The sequence below is a fragment of the Taeniopygia guttata genome, chromosome 8 (assembly GCF_048771995.1).
Source record: "Taeniopygia guttata chromosome 8, bTaeGut7.mat, whole genome shotgun sequence".
NCBI classification, from domain to species: Eukaryota; Metazoa; Chordata; class Aves; order Passeriformes; family Estrildidae; genus Taeniopygia; species Taeniopygia guttata.
In genome coordinates, this window is record NC_133033.1 from 11,830,640 (window position 1) to 11,856,523 (window position 25,884).

Genomic DNA, 25,884 nt, shown 5'->3' on the forward strand with positions numbered 1-25,884 from the left:
GGAGGGAGCCGCGCGCGGGGTGGGGTCGGGCAGCGCGCGGCTCTCGCGTCATTTGGTGCGGATCGCGGGTGCGCGCCCGGAGCGAGGCTGCGCTGCGGGGCTGCCGGGAGCGCGCTCGGGCCGGGGCTGAGGCGGCGGCGACGCCCGGTGAGTGCGGGAGGCGCGCGGGACGGGCCCGGGGCTGCGGCCGCGCTCGGGGTGCTCTGCCTCCCCGGCTGCTGCCCGGGCGGGATGAGGAGCGGGCGGTGGCAGCGGCGCTGAGCTGGGGCGGAGGCCGGGCCGCCGGGCTTTCTTCCCGCCTGAGCGCGACGCTGCCCTGAGGAGAGGCTCCCGCGGTGCGCGGCCGCCGGGCATTGTCGCGGACAATAACGCGAGCGCTGCTTCCGGGGGAGCCGCCTCGGCGGCCGGCCGGGCGGCCCGGCTGGCAGCGGGGGCCCAGGGCCGGTGCCGGGGCGGCGGAGCCGTTGGGCCGGGACAGGGCCCGCGGCCGCCCCGTCCCGCCGCTGCTCGCGGCCCTGGGCCCGCTGCCGTCCTGCGGGCGCGGCCGCTCGTTTCGAACGGATTTTTGCGTCGTTCCACACCCCGCGAAACGGGACCGGCTCTCTCCTTTCACGGAGCGTCGCTTGCTTCGTGCTGCAGTTGTCCATGGGTGTTTATTTCTTATTGCTAATGTACGGTTTTTACAGCTGACGGATTTTTTTTCTTGGCTGCACAAGCTTTAATGAAAACCTGGACTCTGTAATGCTTTAATCTGAGTCCTGTTAAGGTCCTGCTGGGGATGAGCTGTCATGCTGAATATGGATGACGGTGTTGTAAAAGCTTCATATCAGGATAAGGTCATAGAGCATCTTCTTAGGAATCCTAGCAATAGGGACTGCATAACACTGGAGCAGAACTGCTTTACGATGGTGTTCTGTACCATTCTGAGGAGATGCCTTACAATTTTAAAGAATACTTCTATGCATTCAACTGTTCCTTTTCCATGAGCTCCTGGTTTACATTAATGTCATACCTATTTTTTAGACATACCTGCTTCTAAACTGAAGCGTGGCAAGTCTCTTCCAGCCTTAAGTGAGTGGTTTTTTTTTTGTTGTGGGTGCTTTTACTTGAGAAACGGTTGTTTTGCATTTGGCCTGGTTTGGGGTGTGCAGGGACTCTTGGATTCGCATAAGAAAATACCTCTCATTGTTTTCCCTTCTCTGTCCTTAAGTGCTGCCTTGTAGTTCCATGCTGCCTTAAGGCGATTGTAATTGGGATAAATTTAATAGTCTATAAGTCACAGTGTTGCTGAGCTCAGATTATCCTGTATTCTCCAGTGCAGGCAACTTCACTAAAGGAAGCTTTAAAAATGCTAGATTTTTAACTCCCATAACACTATTGAGGTAGTGTGGTTAAGAAGGGTTATAAGAGTAATATATTCCACAAAGTTAAAAATTCCTACATGCTTCTAGACAGATGGCAGTGTATTACTATAGCCAGGTGAAACTTGCTGCTGTGGTACTTTTTCTGAAAAAGCCTGTACATAAAAATTAGTTTATACTTTCCATTAATGTAGCTGTATTAGCTGGAGGGGATGGGGAAAAAAGTTGAATTACGCTTGGAGAGTGGGAATTTAATTCTTATGCTTGGCTTTTCCCTGTTGTTGCTCAACAATATTTGTTCATTCTCTTAGCTACTAATAGTTTGACTGTGTGTAGCGAGTACTTACTTGTATAATTTTAGTTGAGCAATAGTCGTTGACTGTGACACATTGAAACCACTCCTGGCCACTGGCTATGTGTTTTATGGCTCTCCCCTTACTGGATGACTGGAAGCATCAGTGTGCTTTGCGTTTTGTAGTTACAAAATTATGCAAAAGTTATACAAAAAATTGCAAAAGTCCTTGCTTCCCAGCCCACGCAGCAAAGAAGCAGTCGGAATGCATAGGCTCGGCTTCTCAAGGTTGTTTATTTTCTCTTATCTATAACATGCGGTCTGTCTAGCAGGTCAGTCTGCGACAGACTCCAACCTTAGGGTGGTGTTACCATTTGATACTAAAAACTATGTGTACTATGTTTACAATAACATGCCAATATCTATCTTTTATGTTGGGCAGAGTGTCTCTATCTCAAACAAATAGAAAAGTGTCACGGTCACAGCAAGACATGGAGGGTAAGAAGGAGGAGAAGGTGGTCAGGACACGTCCAAATCCCTCCATCTTGTCCCCTTGAAACACTAATTTTAAAACCCTAAAATTCTACTTTTTCACCCTGTGTGAGTTCAACTACCACACTACTCAAACCTTTGAGGCTTGTAATTCCTCATACGAAGTTGGCAGGTTTTTCCACGTGCTAAAATCGAAGCCATGGGTGTTTCTGACTTCAGGCCAAGGTCTCCGAGCCCCCTGTCAGGGTCTTGACATCCCTGCTAGAGGGATGTCCTGGGGTTCCCACAGTAATGCTGATTTTTAAGCATTTATGATGCCTTGGGCTAATAAAAACAACTGTTGTCTGATATGGTGTAAGTGTTGTAGTTAAATTCATAAACAACTGACAATAGATTAATATTAATTTTCAGAGATTTTTTTCAATCAGCTTTTTACTACTTTCGAGGTGATGCTTTATTTGAAAGCTGAGAATGATATTTAATATATTTGTTATTTCTGTTATTCCTCAGTCTTCACAGTTCTTGAAGTCACTGTAGGCTTTACAGTCAGAACATGACATTTAGCAAATTGAAGAGGAGAAAGATGTCCTCTGTACTGTACTTGTGCTGTACTATATAAATATTTTGCCTGTCACTGTTCCTAAGTTGATCTAATGACCTTTATTAACACTTGGATCTGTCTGTATTTCCCATGATGGCACTTACAACCTATCTGCTAGAAAACCACATCTCTTAAGCACTCTTATCTTCATTTCCCTTTATGAAGTGATATTTCAGTTAAGAAAATTATCCCTATGGGATTAATTTTTTCTGTTTAATCTGTTAATGGAGTGGGGTGAGGATCTAACCCCTTAACGGTGCTAACTGCAGTATTCTTTGAGTACATTCTGGCATGTCCCAGCAGTGTACACCAGGATGTCCTGCTTTCGCACTTGCAGGAGTTACCTGCAAGTAACCTGCACTGCCTGTTTCCTCAATGCCTTCTAAATATGCTTTTGATGTAAGTAGTTGTTTGCATTGGGCTGCTAGAGCATGAGAACTTTGGTTTTGTTTTGTAAAATAAGGTTCAGTTCATACAGTAACTATTCTTACTAAAGACGGATGAATAGTAGAGAAATGAACATGCCTTTCAGAATTTTAATAAATAGATAGTTGGCATATAAGAAATAGAAGAATATGGATTTTTAAAAGGTCTCTTCACTGTTTCTTTTAGAGATTAGAGGAAGATATCTCCCTTAACTGAATTTACTAGATTATGACATCTCCCATGTTTTTCAAGCCATAAATGGTTGTTTTTTGCAGTAGTCATCAGACTAAAATATTCCACTAGATGTATTTACTGAGTGTAAATATCTGACAAGTCCAAAAACCTTTTATTTGTGTGGGTTGTCACAGATTTAAATCATGGATGGTTCTGAGGAAAAAAATAATCATATACTATGTGTGAAAGAATCCTTACTTTTATAAAAAGGTCCTCAGGGTGTTTCTCTGTTAGTTCGGGTAGTGCAAAAGCATCAGCATAAAAGTGTGGAACTTGCACAAATCCTCTGCTTTACCAAAGCCACTTCAGTGCATTCATGCATTGACTTTTGCTGGGTTGATTGGGGTTGTTTTTCTCTTTTACAATTCACTTCAGCTTTAGTCTGTGGTGACCAGACCAAAAGGTAAGGCTGTCCTGAAAGAAGTGGTTCTCTGGTACAAGGAGACTTCTCACAAGGTCATTATGTAAAGAATTACATTTCTTCTGAAGTTGCCTCTGCAATCCTCTGGGTAGCATGTTTTGTTTAGCTATTCCTCAGTCCACCGAACACCTGTATAGGAGAAGTGTTTATGTTCTCTGTGGGAGAAAGATAACCACTGTGATAGCTGTACATGTGCCTGCCATGCTTTCTGCAAGTCATTGCTGCTGTGCTGAAATCTGCAATCGTTGTCTGATGATTTGTCACTTCGGGAGCTGTAGATCAATTGATTCAGGTCCTGTCAGCTGCTGCTCCTGCACTGGCAAAGTGTGTCCAGGATCTGCAACTTTATCAGTAGGAAATTCCCTTAAATATCTGCTGAGAGAAGATTGACCATGTGCTCTCTATCCAAATAGCTGTTGATCTGTCATGTTTTCATATTTACTATATGTGCACTGAAGTAGTAATTACAGTTTTCAGATCCATTATTTGGATAACTTTTACATCGCGAGTTTGGAAAAAGTAGTATCTGGTGGTTTTGGCTTCCATTTGGTCATGCTGGCTTTCCTAGAAAAAGGTTTTATTGTATTAAAACTTTATAGAGAAGCTGTGTAAATGTAGAATCTTTAGAGCCCTTCCCTTGCACATTTTACTCTTGTGCATCTCGTTTGATATGTATTTGATTAAAAATTTTGATTACCTTATGGGAAGCTATTAAATTGCATTAAGCCACTGTGTCATTGGGTATGTCTGATATAGGAGGATAAGTCAGAGAACACTCACTTCTTCCTTAGATACAGCTGCAGTATGCAGTCTGTGCATCCTTCTGATGAAGGAATGTTGTGCAAAAGGCAGCTGGATAATATTAGTCAGCATGATCGTGTCATCAGTGCTCAGCACTGACTTGTTAGAGGGGATTGAGTGTTTTTGTGGTGATGTCATGGGAAGAAAAGCTTTGAGAGCACAGAGAATCTGCAGAATTCTTCCCTGATGCGGGAGAAGAGTGAAAGGCCTTGCTTGAAATAAGTTGGGCAGTGGAGCTAGGCCTGGAAGTTGCGTATGAATGGGGATTAAGAAAGGCTGGGATGGGGACTGAGAGATGGAAAGGAGAACAAATGATTAATTCAGCTGTAGCTGTAGAGGATGGAAGTGCCTTAATATATCCCTCTGTCAGCAGTGCACTGAAGAAAGTGCATTCAAGTCTTGTTAATTACTAAGTACTTAATTTAAAGCATAATTAATATTGAGAATTCTCCTCTTGAAGTGGGAAAAGCTTGATTGCTCTGAAGGGATTGGTGTACTTCCCTATTACCCAGGCCTGATCTCTAGCAGTATTCTTTCTGATACTGTTTAATTAAGCTACCAATTGTACTTCTTAATGTGTGAGTCAGAGCATATTATTTTTAAACAAACTGTTCATGTATCATAGCATAAATTAAAAAAAAAAAAACCAAAAAAACCCAGAAAGGTAAATCTTTTCTGAGTCTGAATGCCAGTAGTTTCTTAGTGGAATAGATACTGAAATTTGGTATCACTTCAGAACACCTAGATATTTTTCTGCTGAGTTGTACCTTCCATGTTTGCCTTCTTTACCTCTTAGCTAGCTATGCACTATTTAATCTAGAGGAATAAAGTAATTTAAGATACTAATTGCAAAGTAGATCTATTGAACTCCTGCTTTTTATCTTGAAACTTTTCTAGGCTGCTGAAGAAGGGAGAAACCAGTTATGAAACATAACTTAGCTATGAGATGTGGTTGAAACATTGCAAAGATTAGTGAGCAACTATTTTGACTTCTCTTACAGCAGATTGTAGTAAATGTAACTAGGGTTGCTTGTCTTTCTGTCTCCTGTAGGTGAAGCACATTCTTACTGACATCTGTTCTCCTTTCATGTTGATCAGCATTGTGCTGACATCTCTTTAAATTCCTGTCTTTGTACCACGGTTCAGTGTGTGTGTTTTCAGCCTTGCATGTAAAACTGGCTGCATGAATCAGAGCTGCTGGGTGGGATTTTGACGAGCACACTCTGGAAAAAGCATCTCGTGTGACCACCTCCTTTTGCTTATGTAAGACCAGTGGGATCACATGTCCACAGCAAAAATGTGGGCAGTTCCTTATTTGGTAGTGCATTAATAAACTTGATCTTGCATGACTGTAACAGCAATTAAAACAATAGTGTGCAGCCGAGTTGTTTTTCAACATTTATTGTGTTTGCAGTTCATCTCTTCATTAAGGCTGTAAAAATAGTTCATTTTCTCTTGGAAACTAGTAACTTCTGACATTATTAAAGGGGAAAAAAAACCTCAAGAAAACACAAGGAGAATTTGCACTGGGACTGTGCAAGCATTTAACACCTATTCTTCACCCACACCCTCTTGTGTGTGACCTGTAACAATGATCAGTTGTTTCTCATTGATAGCTTTTAATTATGTCAGAAAAAATCTAATGCTTTTGCAAGAACTAAAAATACCTTACAGACATAACTTCTGTCTGTTTCTTAGTTATGGAACATGACTGAAGTAGTGATAAAATTCTAGATGAGTTTGTCAGCCTTCTGTGTAAACCTGAGAGTATATTCAATCGTTAGGAAAATATTTCTATAATGTCTTATGTTCCACTAATGAATGTTCCAAACTAGCAGGGTGTTGGGGCAGTGTTTTTTGGTTTTTTTGGGTTTTTTTTTTTTTTAATAGAACAAATCCAAATACTTACTGATAGGCTGAGAATCATTGGGAGGAGAGGTTTTAGGTTCAGATCAGGTCACATCTGAATTGTCTGTGCCAGAGTCACAGAGACTTTTTTACAAGAGCTAATCTGTGAGGAATATTTTCATTCTACAGGTACAATTATGTATTGCTGTATCTTTGCTAAGACAGTGGTTATTACTTGTATTGTTTGGTGGGAAAACCCCCATTGAGTTACTCTGTTATGGATGAAGGAATTGCTACTGTACTTAAGGTAAACAGAAATAGTTACAGGTGGTAGATATCCTCCTGAAAGGCTAAAGAGATGATGTACTATGCTACAGCCATCAAAGTAGATATTAAATAAAACGTACTGCCCATCCTAATGTTTCCTGGGTGGGTCAGAATTGTAATAATGACCTTATGTAGGGTGTTGAAATAAATGCCTTCAAAACACTTTCTTCAACTCCAGTTTCTTGAAGGCAAGTCAGCAGGGCTTATTGTGGAAACTTGTGCGAGTTTTCCATTGTCCTTTTCCTGTTAATCAGTACATAGCACTAGTATTAGGTCACAGAAGTTCTCCCGCACCAGGATTCATTGGTGGAAGATCTGGTCGGGAGCCAGTCACAGTTCTCAGGGTCTGAGCTGCCTGCCCTTCTGTCCAGCCCGGAGCAAATGTTACTTTGGTTTGTGCCAGCTGGCCGGGAACTGTGGGGTGGGGAATGCTGGGCTGCAGAATGAGCTGGCCATTCTGTCCTTATATTTTTAGAGATATTTGTGCCCCTTTTGTGTTGCAGGAGTGGGGCTGAATCCATTGACTGTGAATGTCATATTAAGCCTCGTTTTTACTGAAAACGGGAATGCTGAAAACATCTTCACAAGTGCGACTAAATGCCTATTTTTAAATAGTGTATTTATTGTAGACACCACCTCTCTATTTTACTTAGGTAGAAAACAATACAGATATACTTATTATAGTATACTTACTCATTATTTTCCAAGATTGTATAATAAACACATCTGCAGGGCAAACAAGTAGAGGTCTACATGTTTTTTTCAGTATTTTTTAAATTGTCTGACATTCCTGTTCTGGTTTCTTTGTTAAGAAACTTGCAGTGCATCTCTTATGTAGTATTTTTTCGGTGTCCCACTGACACCATTATTGAGTCTCCAGTGTTTTTCTGCAGGGAATCCTGTCACTTAAAGAACTTCTTCATTTTGTTATTTAAACTAGCTTCTTCTGATTACACTTTGCTTCTGGCAATGGGCATAAACCATAAACGGTTCATTTCCTCCTTCCTCCAGCATTTGTTGACCTTAGTGACTTGTGTTTTTTGGAGACTGAAGAATTCAATCCTCCTCAATTGTTTCTCACATGGAAATATTTGAATTTTTTTATTATCTGTTACAGTTCTCTGAACATTTTTTATTTTAAGTAATACACATGGTTTGGGACAGCTGAAGCAGGCAGAATAGCTGAGTGTTAACAGTGTAGATGGACTATTGGTACTGTAGTGTTTACATGAGAGTAATGTTTTCTGGGATTTTTGTGTCCTAGTGTCTCCTAATACTTTTTTTTTTTTTTCTGGCTACCAAGCAGTCTTGTATTCTTTTTGTCACAGATCAGAATTAATCAGTACTTTCTTAAGCTTTTATAAACAACATATTTTATTAAGTAGTGTAGTCTTCATGCTGAGAAAACAGTGTGGGGCATGGAAGCCCCTGGCTATGTATAAAGTATATTTACATCCAGTAAATCCAGTAAATTAGTCCTTTGTGATGGTATTTGTAACATTCAGTGTGTTGGCACTTGAGAATCTGAAAGACTTGGATTGTAGTGTTTGCTTAATACTGTTAACAGAAGGGCTATAAGACTTTTTACAATCCAATTAAAAGCAGCTGCTCTTGGAGAGAAATGGAGCATACACAAAGCGCTAAGCTGTTCATTTAAATATCTTTACTTGTTATATAGCCAGCATGAGAAGGTTGGTGACATGTGAGTGAGAAACCTGACTAGTACAGTGTGATAAATATGTGATTAAGTCTAACTCTTCATTTGCATATGGGCAGTTTCAGGACAGAATTCTGTCGGAAATCAAAATGTCCCTCAGACATTTTTGGATGTTCGGGGCCCAGGTCAGAAGCATTTGAGACCCTGGTAGGCAGCTGGAAAAAGCTGTGATTTTGGATTTGAACATGGAATGATTTACCAACCTTGCAGGTAGAACAAGAAGTCACAAAAGTTTAGATATTATAGTAGAAGTAGTCACAAAGTAGAGGGAAGAATTTTTGAGTGCTGTACAGGGGGTTTTAAGTCTTGTGCAAGGGGATTTTAGGTCTTGTACATGGGGGGCCGAAGTTTTAAGATGGAGGGATTTGGGCCTGCCATGTTCTCCTTCTTTCTTCTTCCTTACCTCCATGTTCTTGGTGATGTTGGCACTCACAGATTGCTTTAGAGTAGAAGGACATCATTTAATATAGGTAATAGGCATTGGGGAAAAACTATAAACATTTAAGATGTAATGTGCCATATAACAGATAGCAGCAGCCCTGGGCTGGGGGAGAGAAGAAGAAGACAGGAGACAGAGAGGATGTCAGGGTGTGTGTGTGCCTCTGCCTGAGCTGCTGAGCAAACCGCAGCAGCTCAAGAAGAAAATCTTTTAGATAGCTTGCAATAAACTACCTTGAGACTGGACAGCAGAAGACTACTGAGTCTTTCTTTGAAAGCACGGGTTGGAGGAGAGACTTTTCCACCACACGGAGCCACCCCTGACCTAGAGGTGAGCTCTGGCAGAATTCCTTGAGGCTTGGGTAAATTCCCGAGTGATAACCATCAGAGCAGCAGGTAGTAAGGACAAAATCTGGGGTTTTTATATGTAAAACTGAAAGAAAGAAGTTTGGCTACTTCTGTTTTCTTTGCCTCAGACTTACAACTTAAGTAGTGAATTGTGCATCACTTGTTAAAATCAAACATTTTCTTGGAGGAAAGAGAACTTCAGCTTCGTTGTGAATGTGGGAGGTTTTTTTGCTAATAACAGGAGATAATATCTCCATACCAAGACACTGCACTTTTCCATACAGATTTTTACAAAAGTATGTGGGACAACATTCATAACTACTTGAAGTTCGTAGTATGTAAAACAGGCATGTTAAATGTTTTGCATGATTGGCATTTTTTCTGATCACCACTCAAATTAAGTAAGAATCCCTTCACAGAAATATGTGGGAAGGGATTGAAATGGACACAGAATCTAAGGAAGGTATTGAAAAGCACCTGTGGAATGTGTACTCTTTTAGAAGAGGGAAGTCTTAACTTGCAGATGGAAATTCTTGGTGTTGCTTTGTGTGGCCATACTTTGGATGTTTCCTTTTGAGTTTCCAAGTGCAGTCCTGTGTTTTCATCAATTTGTACATCACTGCTGAATCCCGAGAGCTCTGCTTACTTTCACATGGCTGTTCATTCCCTCTTAGTGGTGAAAAGTTCAAATGTGCTTGTTTACTCCAAGACTATTTTTGTTTTTCAGCTATAGTAGAGATTGTGACTTAGTAAACAGGAACCAGGTATGAGATGTCAGTTTGCTATGTTCTGATCAGTGTGTAATGGAAATAATAATTTCCTGAAGAGCAGAACCCAACCCATAACTTACCATATAATAAACTATTGTAAGTTTTAAAGTATGATGAATGTTTTCAGTTGTACATTTCATTTCTAACCTTTGGCCTATTGTTACAAAAAGTAATAAGAAAAGTAAAACTAATTTAGAAAAATTGCCTAACATCTTGTCATGTAGTCTTTTCCAAATGAAATTGAAGACTGTGAATCACGTACTTTAGAATATATTTTTGAGATTCAAAAGTGGTAACAGTATATTTCTGTTTCTAGATTTTGCACTAGAGCTAATTCATGTAAATTCTGCAATGTATATTTAAAGTCAGCTTTTCCACAAAAGACCTTAAAAATATACCCTATGGCCTGTTGGCAGAATTTCATGTATATTCCAGTAATACTATAGGCACTGTTATAAAAGACATATTGCCAGTGAAAATTAGAAAACGTATTTGTTGATGCTCGGACTAGTGTAACTTAAGTATAATGAATTTATTGGAAGTTTTTTTTTGCTTCTGTTGTAAACTCCAAAATTTATTTCTGTGTATGATACCAGCTACTGAATAGTTCTGTGGTGAAACTCTATAATTATAGAGTTCATGAATGGGGCTTGCATGTACCAGGTCTTATTCACAGTATAAAGTGTATATAAAGTACAAACATAGCTCAGGCAGCCACTACATCCAGTTAAAGATGGTGGGGAGAACAGTTGTAGAATTTTTTCCAGGTAAAACAATGGATGATGTTACAGGAAATGTTTTTATTGTATATGGGTGTGCTTTCTTCAAACCATTGTAGACTAGTATAAATTTATTCCATTCATTAACGTGGGTTTGCAAATATTATGTACTTAATTGTGAAAGCTTTTCCTGGGGAGGGATTTGGCTGCTATGCCTTGACATTTATGTGCACATGTGTATTTATAGTTGTGATCTGTCTGGAATTTGCCTTTGTGGTTTTGTTTGCTCTTTAATTGGTTCTGTGATCTAGTCCTGTCTTTCTCAGTTTTGTTTCTGGGGTTTAATAAGTGAGAAGTACAGAAGAAATGGTTTAATTTAAAGCAAATAATGAGCATTTTTATTCAACTTCAGGGAATATTGACACTGTTCTACCTAGAAGCTTTTCCTTAACATACTGGTGCTAATTTATGATTAATCTATAATTTGAGTTCAGTATGTTATTACGAATGCTTCCATAATTGCTCTCACTTGCTGTTGTGAAGGCTTCTTTTAAAGAGAGCGGCTGATTCAAAGCTGATGTTGTCAACACAACTGTTGGTAGGACCCTGCGCCCACTTTCTGCCAAACAAGATTTATAGCTCTTGGCCATATGTATGTGAGTTAAACTATAGTTGTTCTGAGAGAATAATGGAAAAGACATTTTAAACCAACAATTCTCAAGTGGAATGCAGTAGTCAGACTCTGCCTCTGAAGTGGAGCTCTTGAAGGAACAATTTTCAGCTTCCTAGTATTTATTTCATACACATTTTTAGATGAAAATTTAGATGAAAAAAGGAAGTCTAGTATTAAAAATGAACGTCACAGATTTTGATCAAAGAACATAGAAAATCTTCTAGGTTAGGCAAGTTTCGTGTGTTTTCAAAAGTTTAGTCAGTTTCCCTGGCAATCAAACTTTTAATAGTCTATTTGGCATTTACTAATTTGTTACATTTGAAAATGTACCCTTTTTTGCCCCCAGTCAACATTAAAAAGCTTGAACTGAAATTCTTTTTTTTCCCCCCCAGATTATACTTTAACAAAAAACAGTGATGTAAAAAAGCACTGGACAAATACAGGCTGTTAACTTTCTCAGTGCAGAATAGGAGTACCATGACATTATCCTGAAGTAGCTCATAAGACCAGAAGTCACGTCTGAGACTGCCTGTTTTGGTGGAAAATTGTTTTACAGGGTTGAATATGACCTTGAGAGCTTGAGAGATACAACTTGATACTGGAATGATGATAACTTTTTTCTGTGTATGCCTGAAATGGAATGTGGCTGTTGTAGTTGAAGACTGTATAAGCAAAGAACTGATCATATAAAGGTTAATTGAGTCACAATGTGATATATCAGTTAGAGAATTAATGTGGTAGGGTGAGGAAGAAATTAAGCGATGGTGAGGGGGTTTTATCTGTTACGTTTTTGAGGTGGCTTTCTGGCCAAGTATGTTACTGGATTTTTATGTCTGAGAATTTCCTTAGCTTTCTTACAGAAGCATGCTTAATCAAGTCTTGGGTTATGGCCTTGTTAATTTTCTAGCTCTGTAGTGACTTGCTGCTGGGAGGCTTGAGTGAGTTGCAGGACCCACTGCTGCTGGCTTGTCACAGTGAGAGCAGCGTGGCTGTGCAGGATCCTCGGGCTGTGTGCTCTGAATGCTGCCGAAGCAGCCCCGATCGCATGCCAGCCCCGCCCTTCCGTACGGGTGGGTGAGCTCCCATCCCAGTGTGCCGTGGGCAGGTGTGCAAACACTGCCGGTTCCTGTGGGACCTGGACACAAAGCAGCAGTCTCTGAAATAGGAGGTGACTGAAATGCAAGGATTCTGGGAAATGGGCATGCTGACAGAACACATCGAGGTAGAAATACAGAAACTTGTCTCCGTTTGAGACATTTAGGAGGAAACATCTCTTCAGGGTGTCTCTTCTGAAGAGCTTTACCAGCCCATCCACCATGGGTTTTCACAGGTTCCAAACGATTTTCCTTGGAGAAAGTGAAAAAACAATTTTTTTTTTATTTAACAAGCAGAGTGCTCACAGAAGAACAAAGTAATCCCATAGAGGTGCTCCTATATCACACAGTAGGTAATGGCCTTATCTGTTTTTTTACGGGATAATTACTCAGGCATTTAAACAATAGATATTCAAGTGTATGGGAAGCAAAATCTTGTTATTGTCTAGAAGAGTATTCTTCTAGACATATATAGTAACAGAGAAGATAGGACTGTAGCAGTATAACTGAATATTTACTTGTGGTTTTAAGGCTGTTTTGTTTTCTGTTTATCTGTGCTTATTTGAAGGGACTGCAGAGACAGAAGTCCTTGAAGAGAGTACCTGAAGGATTTTGCTTTCTTTTCTTTAGATAATAATTCTGGAAATGAATATGGAATAAAATAACAAAAAAAAAAAGGTAGCAAAAACCTGCAAATATCAGATATTTGAATTCTAAAAATCTAACAGCTCTAAAATGACAAAATTGGAAGACATCAAAGCTTACCACACTTAGCAGATGGATTTCACTGATTGAAGAAATGCTGGCATGATTGGATGTACCCAGATTATTATTAGCATAATTATTAGATGTCCATTTTATGCGCACTAGTATTCTAATTGCAATATTAAAAGTTTTCACTGCTTTTAAGAGAGTATCTTTGTCTATTAGAAACTGTTTAAAGAGCTCAGTAAGCATGTGAAAGGAGCTGTGGCCTATGTGTTTTCAAAAGATCTCTGATCGTGTGATGAAAGGAAGGTCTCAACATGGAGAAGAATGGACATGCTTTCTGGAATTGACTCTTTAAAAATAGAAGTTTTTGCGGTATAAATTCATTCTGACATGAAGATCCCATATAGGGCAGGAAGAAGTAATATAGTCCCTACTGTACATCCCACTCAGAATCTTAAGTAGTTTAATTTTGGGGAATAGTTTACATCATTATGATATAACTCAGCACTTAGGCCAGAATGGCACATTCCCCTCTGTAGGGAGAGAAAGGATGCCTGAGCACTTAGTTGCTGTGATATTGGACAAAAAGTCCAGTGTAACTTTGTTGTTACCAGAATTTGTTCTGTAAGTTTTAATTATTAAGATGAAGAAGCTTTATTTAAGGAGAAATCCTGATTATTGTGGCTTTTAACGAAACACTTAAAATGAATTACTGTGGTGTTACAGAATGGGGGTATGTGTGTGCACAGAATCTGTCACTACGCCTTGTTAATTGCACTGCCTGAGTGTTTCTGTGATACTTGAGACATAGTGCTTAATACAGTATTCATAGTGGAGAAAATGTTCAATTTAGGATGTGGGCTTCAAAGAATTTATCTGAAATACTAATTTTAAATTAACTAAAAGAGCACTTTTAAAATAAAGGTAAAAATAAAAGGGTGATTTAGTAAAAGACTAGCTTTATTCTAGGTGGAGCTCAGCAACAACTTCTTCCTTCAGCTGTGAAGGTAATTGAGTTTATAACCCTGTGACTCCCACTGTGCCAGAAATGCAAGTGAGTCCTGAGAGATTTGCTGGCAAGGGCAGCTAGTTCCTTCTTTCGATACCCTTTGGCCTCTTTTACATTTGTAATGTTAACTACATATATGCTAGAAGTTCTTGCTTTCTAAAATGTTCTCGTGAAATTTTGACTTGCTTCTCTCTTTACCTTTTCCACACATATTCTGAGGAGAATGTAAAAAACCCCAGGCAGATAGATAATTAGGAAAATCCTGTATACACTGGAAGGAATCTAGTAAGTTCTGTTGCAGATAGTGGAAGAGAAAAGATAAAGGTGTGAGGATTAGGAGGATGACGCAAGTTAAGAAAGTGAAAGTAAAGTCCCAAATCTTTTTCTAGTACTTTCTGGGTAAGGAAGCATTTTCTGTCCCTTCTTATCAGTCTCTTGTAAGTCTGAGCAGGTTCTAGAAAACGGCTTCAAATATAATGCTCCCTCAGTCATAGGATTAGTGGGTTTTTTTGTTAGAAGAAAGGCAGCTGAGCTTAATTACTTCCATAATAGTAATTTCATAATTCAAACTAGAAATGTCTTCATACAGACAACGTCTAGATATGACCAAAAGTGTTGTTTTTTAATACTTTGTTCCAGGAAGGAGTAATTTTTCAGTTGTGTTACTCTGTCATATAGTTCATTGCCCTGCTGATAAATATAGCTAATTTCTTGACCTATAGCTCTTAACAGAGGTATGAAAGAAATCTTGCAGGCTAAAACTTCTTAACATTTTCTCTGTGGACCATGAGAAATACTTCAGTAGTAGAATTTGTTTTACATATTTTAAAACAAATGTGTAGGAACCAAGTATTTTTCTGTTATTAGCGTCTCATCAGATGAAAGCTATTTGTTTGGTATATTGCCATACTTGTATAATAATCTTGGTATTTCCTATTTCATAGAAGATGGCTGAGACAGGATTTACATTTTGATCTGTTTTAATTTAGTGGCTTGGGTTGTGGTAAACAAAGTGGTATTTTTTTGCTCAGATTCATTCTTACTGCTTAATAGTACATGGCTATGGTCAACTGTAGTTGAAGGTGGTTAATCCTATTTTTAAAGAAATGAAATTTCGCTTTCTGAAGCTTTGTCGTTGATATGGATGTAAAATTCTTCATAGCCTTTGCTGAAAAGGGTAGAGCTCCACGTTGATATATTTGGAAAAGAGTTATGTACAGCTGTCTCTATAGAAACAGTGAAGTAAAATGCTATAATTACTCTCGATGGCCCCAGCATGTGGCTCGGGGCGGACAAGGCCCGGCGGTGGCGGTGGTGCCCTGCGGTGGAGGCGCGGCCGTGGCTCCGCGCTGACCGTTCCGCGGGCGCGGAGCGCTGCGTGCGCAGGCGCGGCAGGGCCGGCGGGAAGTGACGCGCGCGGTGCCGGCGTTCTAGAAAGAGCCGGGACACTCCTCCGGGGGAGGGCGGCTATAAATCACACACGGGCGAGGAATGACATACGGAGAGGCTGTCTGCTCTTTCTTTAGTGTATCGTAGAGTTTGTTGTTTTGTAGCAGCTCTGTTTGTTTCAATTCAGAGTTTGATTTTTATTTTTCCTTCTCTAGCATCTCCACCTTGCTAAGACACTGGACGCTGCTTTCTTTACAGCAAGGAAAATCTGAATTCCTCCGACACGCAGGATGGGGAAGGATTACTATTCTATCTTGGGAATTGAAAAAGGGGCTTCTGATGAGGATATCAAAAAGGCTTACAGAAAACAAGCGCTGAAGTGGCATCCAGATAAGAACAAATCTCCCCATGCAGAAGAAAAATTCAAAGAGGTTGCAGAAGCTTATGAAGTGCTGAGTGATCCCAAAAAGAGAGATATTTATGATCAGTTTGGGGAGGAAGGTATGTATGTCTCTGTTATACTTTGGTTGGTCACTTTCATTATGTTGAATGAAGCAAAGTAAACATGAAGACATGGTGTGTGTTCCTCTTTAGATGAATGTATTTACAATGTATTTGTTTGGCTCATGAGATTTTAAGTGTAAAATTTATTGCTGGGCTTTAATGCTGGAAAAGTTCTAATTTCTTAATTTAATGGGGTTTTGTACAAGCCCCAAATACCTGACTGGCAAAAAGTTACTGAACATAAAGTGTCTATCACCCATGAATAGCTTTTTGTGATCTTGTACTGCTGCCTTCCTTTGCCAGAGCAGTTTTTGAGATACAGTTCAAAAGGCATGTATTCTTTTCTTTAATTTTTGCTTAAGGGCAGTTTGCTTGATCTAGGCAAAGCAATCTTTCTGAACAGAAGCCCAGGTGTCCAGCCTGTAGTTGTCCTTGGGTTTGTGCCTAGAGAGGAAAGAATTTGGCTGATGTCATGAAATACCAGAACAATTTTTTAGCTTTAATTGTAAACAGTGATAACATGCCAAGAGAATGAGGCCTCTGAAATGTCACATTTATCCTAAAATGGTTATCTGGAGAGAATGATTTTTTTAAAAAAAATAGTTGACTGATGTGACTTTCAATCTTATGATTGAGCAACAGAGGAAGTCATTAACATCCCTTCCCATAAATGTATATAGTATCAGGAATTCCATTTAAAGAACCACTTCCGTTGTGACAAGTAGGCCTGCTCATTGCTATTTGCTCGGGGCCATGTGTTTTACAATTATAAAGGAGACTTAAATAGCCATATTTAGTATTTTGGGCAAAGATATAAAGTATGATCTTTAAAGTGTCGAATATGGGAATACCTCCTGATGCCTCAGTTACTCTCTAAGCTCTTGTAAGAGTGTAATTAGTTGTTTTAATGGAAATGCAAAGGGTTGGGGTTTGTAAGAGTGAGGAAACTTCAGTGTTTTTGCAGCCAGGAACTGGGTGTACCTTCAGTAACTTCTGTCCAACTATTCCAGGAGGTGTCCTTCTGCTATCACAGATTGAATCCCCTGATCTGCATATTTGGCATTAACAGTAGTGTGTCAGAAGGATGTACTATAGTTAAGTACTTTTGCTCTGGTATTGAAATGGGGAAAGCATTCTAATGTGTTAGTTGGTTAGTGTCGGTACCCAACATTAAGGTTATGCATGAGAACACTGAGCTAAAAAAAAACCCTACAAACCCCTCTTTCAAATTTATAGAATGCCTCTGTCATAATGTAAGGCTTCATTTTTCTGTGGTTATAAAATATGATAGCAGCTGTAGTTTTGAGTTGGTCTAAGACTAAAAAAAAATAGTTTAAAAAAAACAAGCATTTTAAGTTTAAGACTTTAAGACTCTTTAAGACAAAAGTATTTCAGGAAGACTTTCAGTCTTCCAATGGCTTGAGAAAGTACCCTAAAATAGCTGGTGTAGAAGAGCACTGTTACAAGGAAGTAATTGATCACTCATTGGGAAAGAGGCATTGAAAAAAATTTATTTTAGCTAGGTTTGAAATGGGAGCACAAGTACAAGAGAATTTTCAGTGAGAATTCTTGGCAGGAAGAAGTGAGATTTAGATCGCTCTGTGTGAGTGATAGAACAAAGCTATTGAGAACCTTCTGTGTTTTTTCACGGAGACAGTGATGGTGTATACAAGGGTTTTTGTACCCAAGTGGATCTGACTAAGTTCCATGACGCTTTATTTGTGGCTACAGTGAAGAGAGTTCCCAGGATTTGTACCTGTTTTGTACCTGTGATAATTTTGGGATTCTAAATTGAATATTAAGGAAGCACATATGCTATGTTTGCATATATGATATGTTGGCATATTGACTGTTGGCATGTTACCTTTTACTCAGAACAAATTGCAGGAAAATGGGTAAAACTAATTAACACTGAGGTACAGCTAAGCTATAGAGGCTATGGAATATGTTGCGTATGATAGTGAATAATTTCCCCCAGAAGTGACCTTGTAGAAGGATGCAATTCGCAAAACACTTTGCAGAACAAGAAGAAATCAAATTAAGCAGACCAGTCTTCTGCTCTTAAGATGCTAATTGATTAAAATAACTGATTTCAATCGCATGAAATAAAATTGGTTGTGTCAGAATGCAGAATGTTCTTCTGAAGTAAGTCGTTCTAGAGCTTCAGAAACTTTGTTGCTGTTCAAGCTATTGAATTGCTAGTTAGTACCTCATATTCTTATGGTGAATCCTCCTTGAAAAGCAGACCTTTCACTCTGCTGCAAATATCTCTGACTCACCAGTCCTGATATCATTACACTGTACAGCAGGAAAGCTTATACTAATACCCAATTTGTTTTTAACTTTCTTATTTTTTTTTATTTAGGTCTTAAAGGAGGAGCTGGAGGATCTGATGGCCAGGGTGGTACCTTCCGGTACTCCTTCCATGGAGACCCGCATGCTACATTTGCAGCTTTCTTTGGTGGCACAAATCCTTTTGAGATCTTCTTTGGGAGGAGGATGCCTGGTGGCAGAGACACTGAAGACATGGAGGTGGATGGTGATCCATTTGGATCCTTCACTAGTTTTAGTATGAATGGTTTTCCAAGGGAAAGGAATACAGTTGGCAGCCAATTGCGACGTAAACAAGATCCCCCTGTAATCCATGAACTTAAGGTGTCCCTGGAAGAGATCTATCATGGCTGCACAAAAAGAATGAGGATTTCACGTAAAAGGCTTAACCCGGATGGTAGAAGCGTCCGAACAGAGGACAAAATCCTTACTATTGAGATAAAAAGAGGATGGAAAGAGGGCACCAAGATCACTTTTCCAAAAGAAGGCGATGAAACACCCAACACGATTCCAGCTGATATTGTTTTTATCATTAAAGATAAACCTCACTCTCACTTCAAGAGAGATGGATCAAATATTGTCTATCCTGTTAAGATCAGCTTAAGGGAGGTAAGTTTCTCTTGTGGTAGAACTCCAAATGTTTGATTTATTACATTACAATAATACAGTGGCTAAAGCTGTGTGGTAGCTGTGTGTGTGTGTAATGTATTTTTTTTTTCTTCTTAATTAGTATCAGGTGGAGAAATAAACTCTTGATTTCATTATGAGCTTTGTGTAAATTAAGCTACATTAAGTGATTCTGCAATAAGTGTGAAGTGAGGTGAAGCACCTAAAGTAGTAAGGGAGGGAGAAAAGACAGTATTTAATGTTAATGTGGGTAATACAGTTCTTTCACAGATAAAAGCCTACTTAGACTCATTGCATTGTTAGTAAGTTGGACATTATCAGTGTCTACTAAGTGTGCTGAATCAGCTGAAGTTGCAAGAATCAAAATATTTCTCTTGAGAGATCCTAATAATGAAAAGAAACTTTTGGATAAAGCAGAAGATCTGTAATGTTCTAATTTTGGTGCAACAAAATTGTTGTTTGGATTTCTTTAGGCACCACAAATACTCACATAAGACAACTGTGAAATTTTATATGCCTCTGCTTATAGACACTTAAATGTTCTGAAATTCGATATAACAGAGGTTGATAATGTATTAGGAAAAAAGTCCTGTGCAATGTAAACAAACAAAAAGTGAAATAGGATTCTAAATTTCCAGTGGAAATTCAGAAGACTGACATCTGTAGAGAAGTATGATTGAGGAGTTAATTCTGCTCAGGTCTCTTACTATTTGATAGAATCTTTGAAGGAGATGTAAGCTCAATTACCCTCCAGTAGCCACTCTGTAACATTCATAAATTCAGTGATATTTAATGACAAATTAAAGTTTTCTCTTTTTAAGAGAGGACCGTTGTAAAAATTTTGACATCTGAGAAGTGCATAGGAAAAATGCTCTTTAGAATTCTAGTCACTTTTAAATAATCCAAATTAATTTGTAGATACAAAAAAGTTCTGACCAATTTCTTTTTCTCATTTTACAATCTTTCTTTAGGCTTTGTGTGGCAGCTCTTTCAATGTGCCAACGATAGAAGGAAGAACCATACCCATGACAGTCAATGAAGTGGTAAAGCCTGGGATGAGAAGAAGAATTATAGGATATGGTTTGCCATTTCCCAAAAATCCTGACCAGCGTGGAGACTTAATTATAGAGTTTGAAGTAATTTTCCCAGATAACATTTCTCCAGCATCAAAAGAAGTACTTAGGCGAAATCTTCCAGTTTCATAAAATGGAAGACTGTGTCTGTCAACAGATTAAAACAGGACACTGGAATTGCAGAGGACTGGCGAGTCTGCTTTAAAAGTGCAATCTGTAACACCTAGTGGAATCTGGTTTTTTTTGTTTTGTGGGATGGGTGGGGGGAAAATACTGTAATGCTGCATGAAAAGAAAAGGGTTTAAGTAGAAGTCATACAGATGAATTCTGCAGTAAAAATTACAGGGAAAACCACTCATTTTGTTTTACATCTTCCTAATCAGCAATGTTTAGTCATTATTTTGCTTAATATAATTACAGTAATTTTTTTACAAAGTCAATGCATATTTCTGATACAGTACTTGAGCCTCCAAGTACGTTATTTCTTATATCCTCGCTGTTTCTATAACATTACACATTTATACAGAAATTTGAGATCGTAGTAGATATACACAAAGGTATAAATATTTTAAAGAGCACATGAGAGAGATCATTTCAGTATGTTGCCTTCCACTGCATAAAGCATAGGCCAGAAAAATCAGCTTGAACTCCAGACCAGCCCCCCTGTACAACGAAAGCGTTCTCTTTATTGCCTCCAGAAGTGTCAGGACTGCATTGTGAGTGTGGCAAAGGGCACATGGCCTGAGGAGCCAGAGTAGCCATTTACTGTGGGATGGTTCCTCAGCCTTCAGGCAGAATAGCAAGAAGGGATTCCTCAAGGATATGAGCAGCAAAGGTGAGCCTGCTATTGAATGGGGCAGGGAAGCTGATGACTGATGATGTGGAGAAGGCTGAGGTATTCTGTGCTGCCTTTGCATCAGTCACTACCAGTAAAACAAGCATGCAGGAATTCAGGCCCCTGAGACTAGAGGGGAAATCTGGAACTTTGGTGGTGCAGGATTGGGGTAGGGTGCACTTTACCTGGAATTCCGTGAGCCTGACGGATTGCACCCAAGTGTTGAGGGAGCTGGCTAATGCCATTGCAGGGCCACTCTTGTTTATCTTTGAATGGCCAGGGATTAAGAGATGTTCCAGTAGACTAGAAAAAAGAAAATACCACTCTGCAAAAAAACCAAGAAGGACGATTTGGGAATCTGCCGGCCAATCAGCTTCACCTAAGTCCTTGGTAATGTAGTGGAAAAGAATCCTCCTGGAAAGCATTTCTGAAAGGTGGTTGGGGTAGTCAGCATAGATGTATGACAGGGAAATCTTGCTTGACCAGTCTTACTGCCATCTACAGTGAGCTTTGGGGATGTTGGGAAAACAGTCTGTGTTGTTTACATCAGTAGACAGACTGATGAAGTACAGGTTAGATGAGTGGAGAGTGAGATGGATTAAAAGCTGGCTGAATGAGGGGGCACAGGGGGTTTAATTAGTGGCAGAAAGTCCACTCAGCAGTGGTGGAGGCAACTCGATAGTGGTGTACCCTCTGGCTCAGTACTGGGGCCAGTATTACTCAGCATTGTTAATGACCTGAATTTCACGATGACATTTACAAACCATATAAACTAGGAGGAATAGCTAGTGCCACCAGCTGATGCTACTGCCTTTCAAAGGGGGCCTCAACAGGCTGAAGAACTGGGCACAGGATTCTCACAAAGTTCAGAGGGGGGATGCTCCGCTGGGGAGTAACTGAACCAGCACACTGTCAGTAAACTGACTGTGAGCTGGCAGTGCAGCCTTGTGGCAACAGGGGCCAAAGCTTTGCTAGCAGGTGAGGGGAGATAATCCTTCCTCGTTGCTCAGCACTGATGATCCATCTGGAGTACTGAACTCCCTCATACTAGTGGAGCAGCTCTGGCACAGGACCATGTATGAGAGAGGCTGAGAGAGCTGGAACTTGCAGACGTGGGGAAGAAAAGACTTGGGGGAGATCTTGGCACCTGGCAGGAGGGAATGAAGATGGAGGAGCCAGGCTCTTCTCAGTAGCTTTCAGTGACAGGACTAAGTGGACACAAGTTAGGGGTTCAATCTGAACACGAGGAAACAGCTTCTTGCTGAGAGGATGATCAAACACTGGAACAGGTTTCCTAGAGAGTTTGAGGGGTTGCTATCCCTGGATACTCACAGCCTGAGTGGACATTGTGCAGGGCAGCAGGGGCATTAAGATTCCATGATGCCAGGAGGTTTCTTGTAAGCAAAATAATTCTTTGACCTTGGACTTGGCATTTTTTGCTACGGGCCATGTCCTGTAAATGAAACTTAGCTCAAAGATGGTCACGCTCATGTGACAACTCCCTAGGGAGCAGGTCTGTGCTGGGTTGGAGAGATGCACAAAGAACCCTGTCAAAACATTTGGCTAGGGCAGGTATTTCAAGATCATGCTGATCTCAAGTATTCATTATTTTCAAAGGCCAAGCTTTACTCCCATGAAGAAAAAAAAGCTAAGTGGTATCTAAAGCAAAATTTGTTTTAAGAGTCAGTGTGAGATAGGGGTTGCCCAGAAACTTTCATATGCTTGAATTGAATTACTTTTTTTAAATTCAAATATGAGTCAGTTGTCTTTAGAGTTCAAAGGTGCATAGAGAGATGGAGAGCCCTCTGTAATAGTCTAGTTTTATAATACAGTAATAGGGCTGGTTCCCTTGGTTGCAGCATGGTATTGGTGGAAGAAATGCCTTGTGGGCATGCTTTATTACTTGAGTTTAAAACTATAATACAGTGCTTTAACAATACTTTCAAAGAGTTTGGGGTTTGGGATTTTTTTTTGTTGTTGTTTTTAATAAGAAAATATTTCAAGACTTGCGGTCAGCTTTTGCCTGTGGACATTTAGAGGTTACCTGCTCTGCTAGGTAGCCTAAGAAATAGCAGTGTTGTAAATGTGACTGCAGAAAAGTAAATAATATGGAAGTTGGGATTTAATTTAGAATAATTTTTACATGAGTGTAAGAAGAATCCCATTTCTTTTACTTAAAGGAGTAGAATTTCCGTGGGGTATTGTTCAAGTCAATTTTTCAACTGCAGATCTCTTCATGCAGTATCAGTTAGTTGTAGTCCTAAATCTACAGAAAGTAAACAATAGCTGGAGCAGTATTACAAAGAAAAAAAATTGCTGCTTAGTGCTTCTGCATATTGTTAATACTATATATTGTTTGTTGAAAAAATTTCCATTTCAGTATGTTCCGTATTGCATTTCTTATGTGGTTTTTAAGTAAAAAGTGTAAAGTTGGTTTTTAACTTTCTCTTATATTTTGTTATAATGGCAAATGCTACAAGCTACACAACTTAAAAGCATATCAACCTAAAATAACTATTTGTCCGTTTAAAAGCTAATGGAATTAAGCATTTTGTAATCCAAGATCTTGTAACCATATCCAACTTGTAAAAAAAAAAGTTACAGCAACTAGGATTATTTTTTTTGTAACCATCTTCAGGTAAAAGGAGTAGTGTCAAATTGAGGAATTGCAGTATCTTGTGTATTTAGAGGTGTGTATATATATATATGTGTGTATAGCAAACTAAACTTTTCCAACTGTTTTCAATCTCAAAATACAAAACTTATAGAACTGGTATGAAATAAATGCTTGTATTTCTTTTCTTATGGAGAGATAAAAAAAGTATATGTTTCAGAAACCAGCATGTAGAATTACTTCAAAATATGAGAAGCATTAATATCTATCTAATCCAGGATTCACAAATAATATTTTTCTAATCAAAAATGTGCTTTAAAGCTATGTTTTAAAACCCACTTGATTATTTAATAAAGCTACTTGGGAGAAGGAAGCAAAGACTCAGTCAACTACTATATTTGTAACTACTGAAATACATGAAAATAAAATGGTCATTCATGAAATTGGGATGGATTTTTGATGTCTTGGAGGTTGCTTTGGTGCCACAGAAGGTAGAAGTAATTTAGTTGCTTTGGAATTCATCCAGCAAGTCTGAAAACCTCTCCTTCTAAAGATCTTTTCTTAATCTCACCAACATCAAGCCTTAGGATAACCTCAAGCTGTTGGAAGAGTAGGACAAGCTACACCCCTTTCTCCTTTCTGCCATGCAGTGGTACTCTGCTTGCTCCACAGCTTTCTGCTGTCATGAGGGGCTTAGCATTCCATTCTTTCACTCAGCCATTTCTGTAGTAGCTGTGCTGAAATCTTCCTGAAGCCTATTTGTGGGGTGTTGAACAAATGCACTCCCATTCTTTTCTAGTATGTGCATTTTATATGCTAGTCTGACTCATCAGAAGCAGACTTTTTTGGGATCAAATAGGTTTTCCTTAAAGAGTGAAATTTGCTATAACTTAGGGTGAAACTCTGTGCACTTGAATTCACGTACTAGACCTAAAAAACGTGGGCCATGAACATGATACTGTAAATATAATTAAGAGACAAGTTTACTTTTTGAATTAGTAAGTGCTAGTCCTCGTGCAGCTGCCATGGGTAGTTCTTACTATACTGCTTCCTGAACACATCCTGTAGAACCAGGGAATTGGTTGTACAGCCACTTAGTGTTCAGCAGCCAAACTGAGCAAATAGTAGCACTAAGCTCCTCATGAGGTGCAGAATCTCAGCTCTTCATTTGTCAGATTGCTCAGCAATAGACTGTTGGGTGGCATGATTTGTTTCCTTCAGGCTTCTCCAGTTAATTGCTCTGTTATTTAAGCAGTGAAAATAGACATCTGTTGTTGATCCCCTTGGGTGTGGAAGGCACAAGTGCTCTGTGCTTGTTGCCCTGGAATTACTGGCTTACTGAAGGGAGGAGCTGTACAAACAACAATCCTGTTAGTCATGCCTGATTGCTTTACCAAGGACAAACTGCCATGTTCACAGCCCTGCTGCCCTACATTCAAAAACCCCCTAATGCCACTCAACCAGCAGCTGAAATACCATATAGCATTTCCCTGAGTAAGGGTAGATGCCCCATGTGTAGTGAAACACTCACTGATAGTGGCGTTTTATAGCCAGCAAGGTGACTTTGTTCCACATACATTCTCCACTAACTCTAAGGCTGTTGTTGCCTGCCGCGGTTCTTGCATCCCAAGTATTATGTGTGAGAAACTGAAGAATGGGGTAGCCTGTAGTGTGCAATGTACTCAGGATAAAAGGATCGAATTTTTTTTTTTTTAATAAATGGTTTATTTTTCTTTCTAAACCCAAGGCTAATATCAGTTTTATTTCAGTTATTAACTCTCTTCAAAAAGTTAATTTGGAGTAAGTTTTGGATCCTTAGTATCCTGAGTTGCTGGAGGCTTATTTGGATTGGTTGATCTAGTTTTAGTGTGCATTAATTAGTGTTGGCAGATGCTTCCTTAGAGGGTGCACATTCAATGGAGTTTGAAAACAGGATTCGTTGTGTCTTCTGTCCATTACAGGCTTCTTTTCAATGAGGTTCTCAGCAGACTGACTTATTTACAGCTCCACAAACCACTCAATCAGCATTGTGTTGCTGATCAAATCTAAATCATTAAAACTGCTAATCCATTATCTGAGCAATATTAATAAATAGGATTTGAAGATGAGGAAAAAGAAGTCCATGGTAATGTAGCTTTTCAGTAACAGAGATGAAACGGAGTGTTGAACACTTCTTTACTCTTCATTCCAAAGCAGGGGACTGCTATGGCAATTTCATGTCTATGCTTT

At 39.4% G+C, this 25,884-nt stretch overlaps 1 protein-coding gene across 4 annotated transcripts; it reads left to right on the plus strand.

Annotated features, from left to right (window-relative positions):
* On the plus strand, positions 1–24,098 carry DNAJB4 (DnaJ heat shock protein family (Hsp40) member B4). 4 transcript variants are annotated; one of them, XM_030279537.4, is made up of 5 exons: positions 15–147; positions 1,024–1,071; positions 15,887–16,172; positions 18,541–19,115; positions 20,105–24,098. In XM_030279537.4, exons 3-5 carry the CDS (start codon positions 15,962–15,964, stop codon positions 20,336–20,338), a joined length of 1,020 nt encoding a protein of 339 aa, XP_030135397.1. In that variant the 5' UTR covers positions 15–147; positions 1,024–1,071; positions 15,887–15,961; the 3' UTR covers positions 20,339–24,098. The 4 variants fall into 4 exon arrangements, with proteins under 4 accessions (XP_012430690.1, XP_030135397.1, XP_072788814.1 ...); XM_012575236.5 differs by lacking the exon at positions 1,024–1,071 and having other exon boundaries at positions 1–147; XM_072932713.1 differs by lacking the exons at positions 15–147; positions 1,024–1,071 and adding an exon at positions 484–671.
* The last annotated feature ends 1,786 nt before the right edge of the window (positions 24,099–25,884 follow it).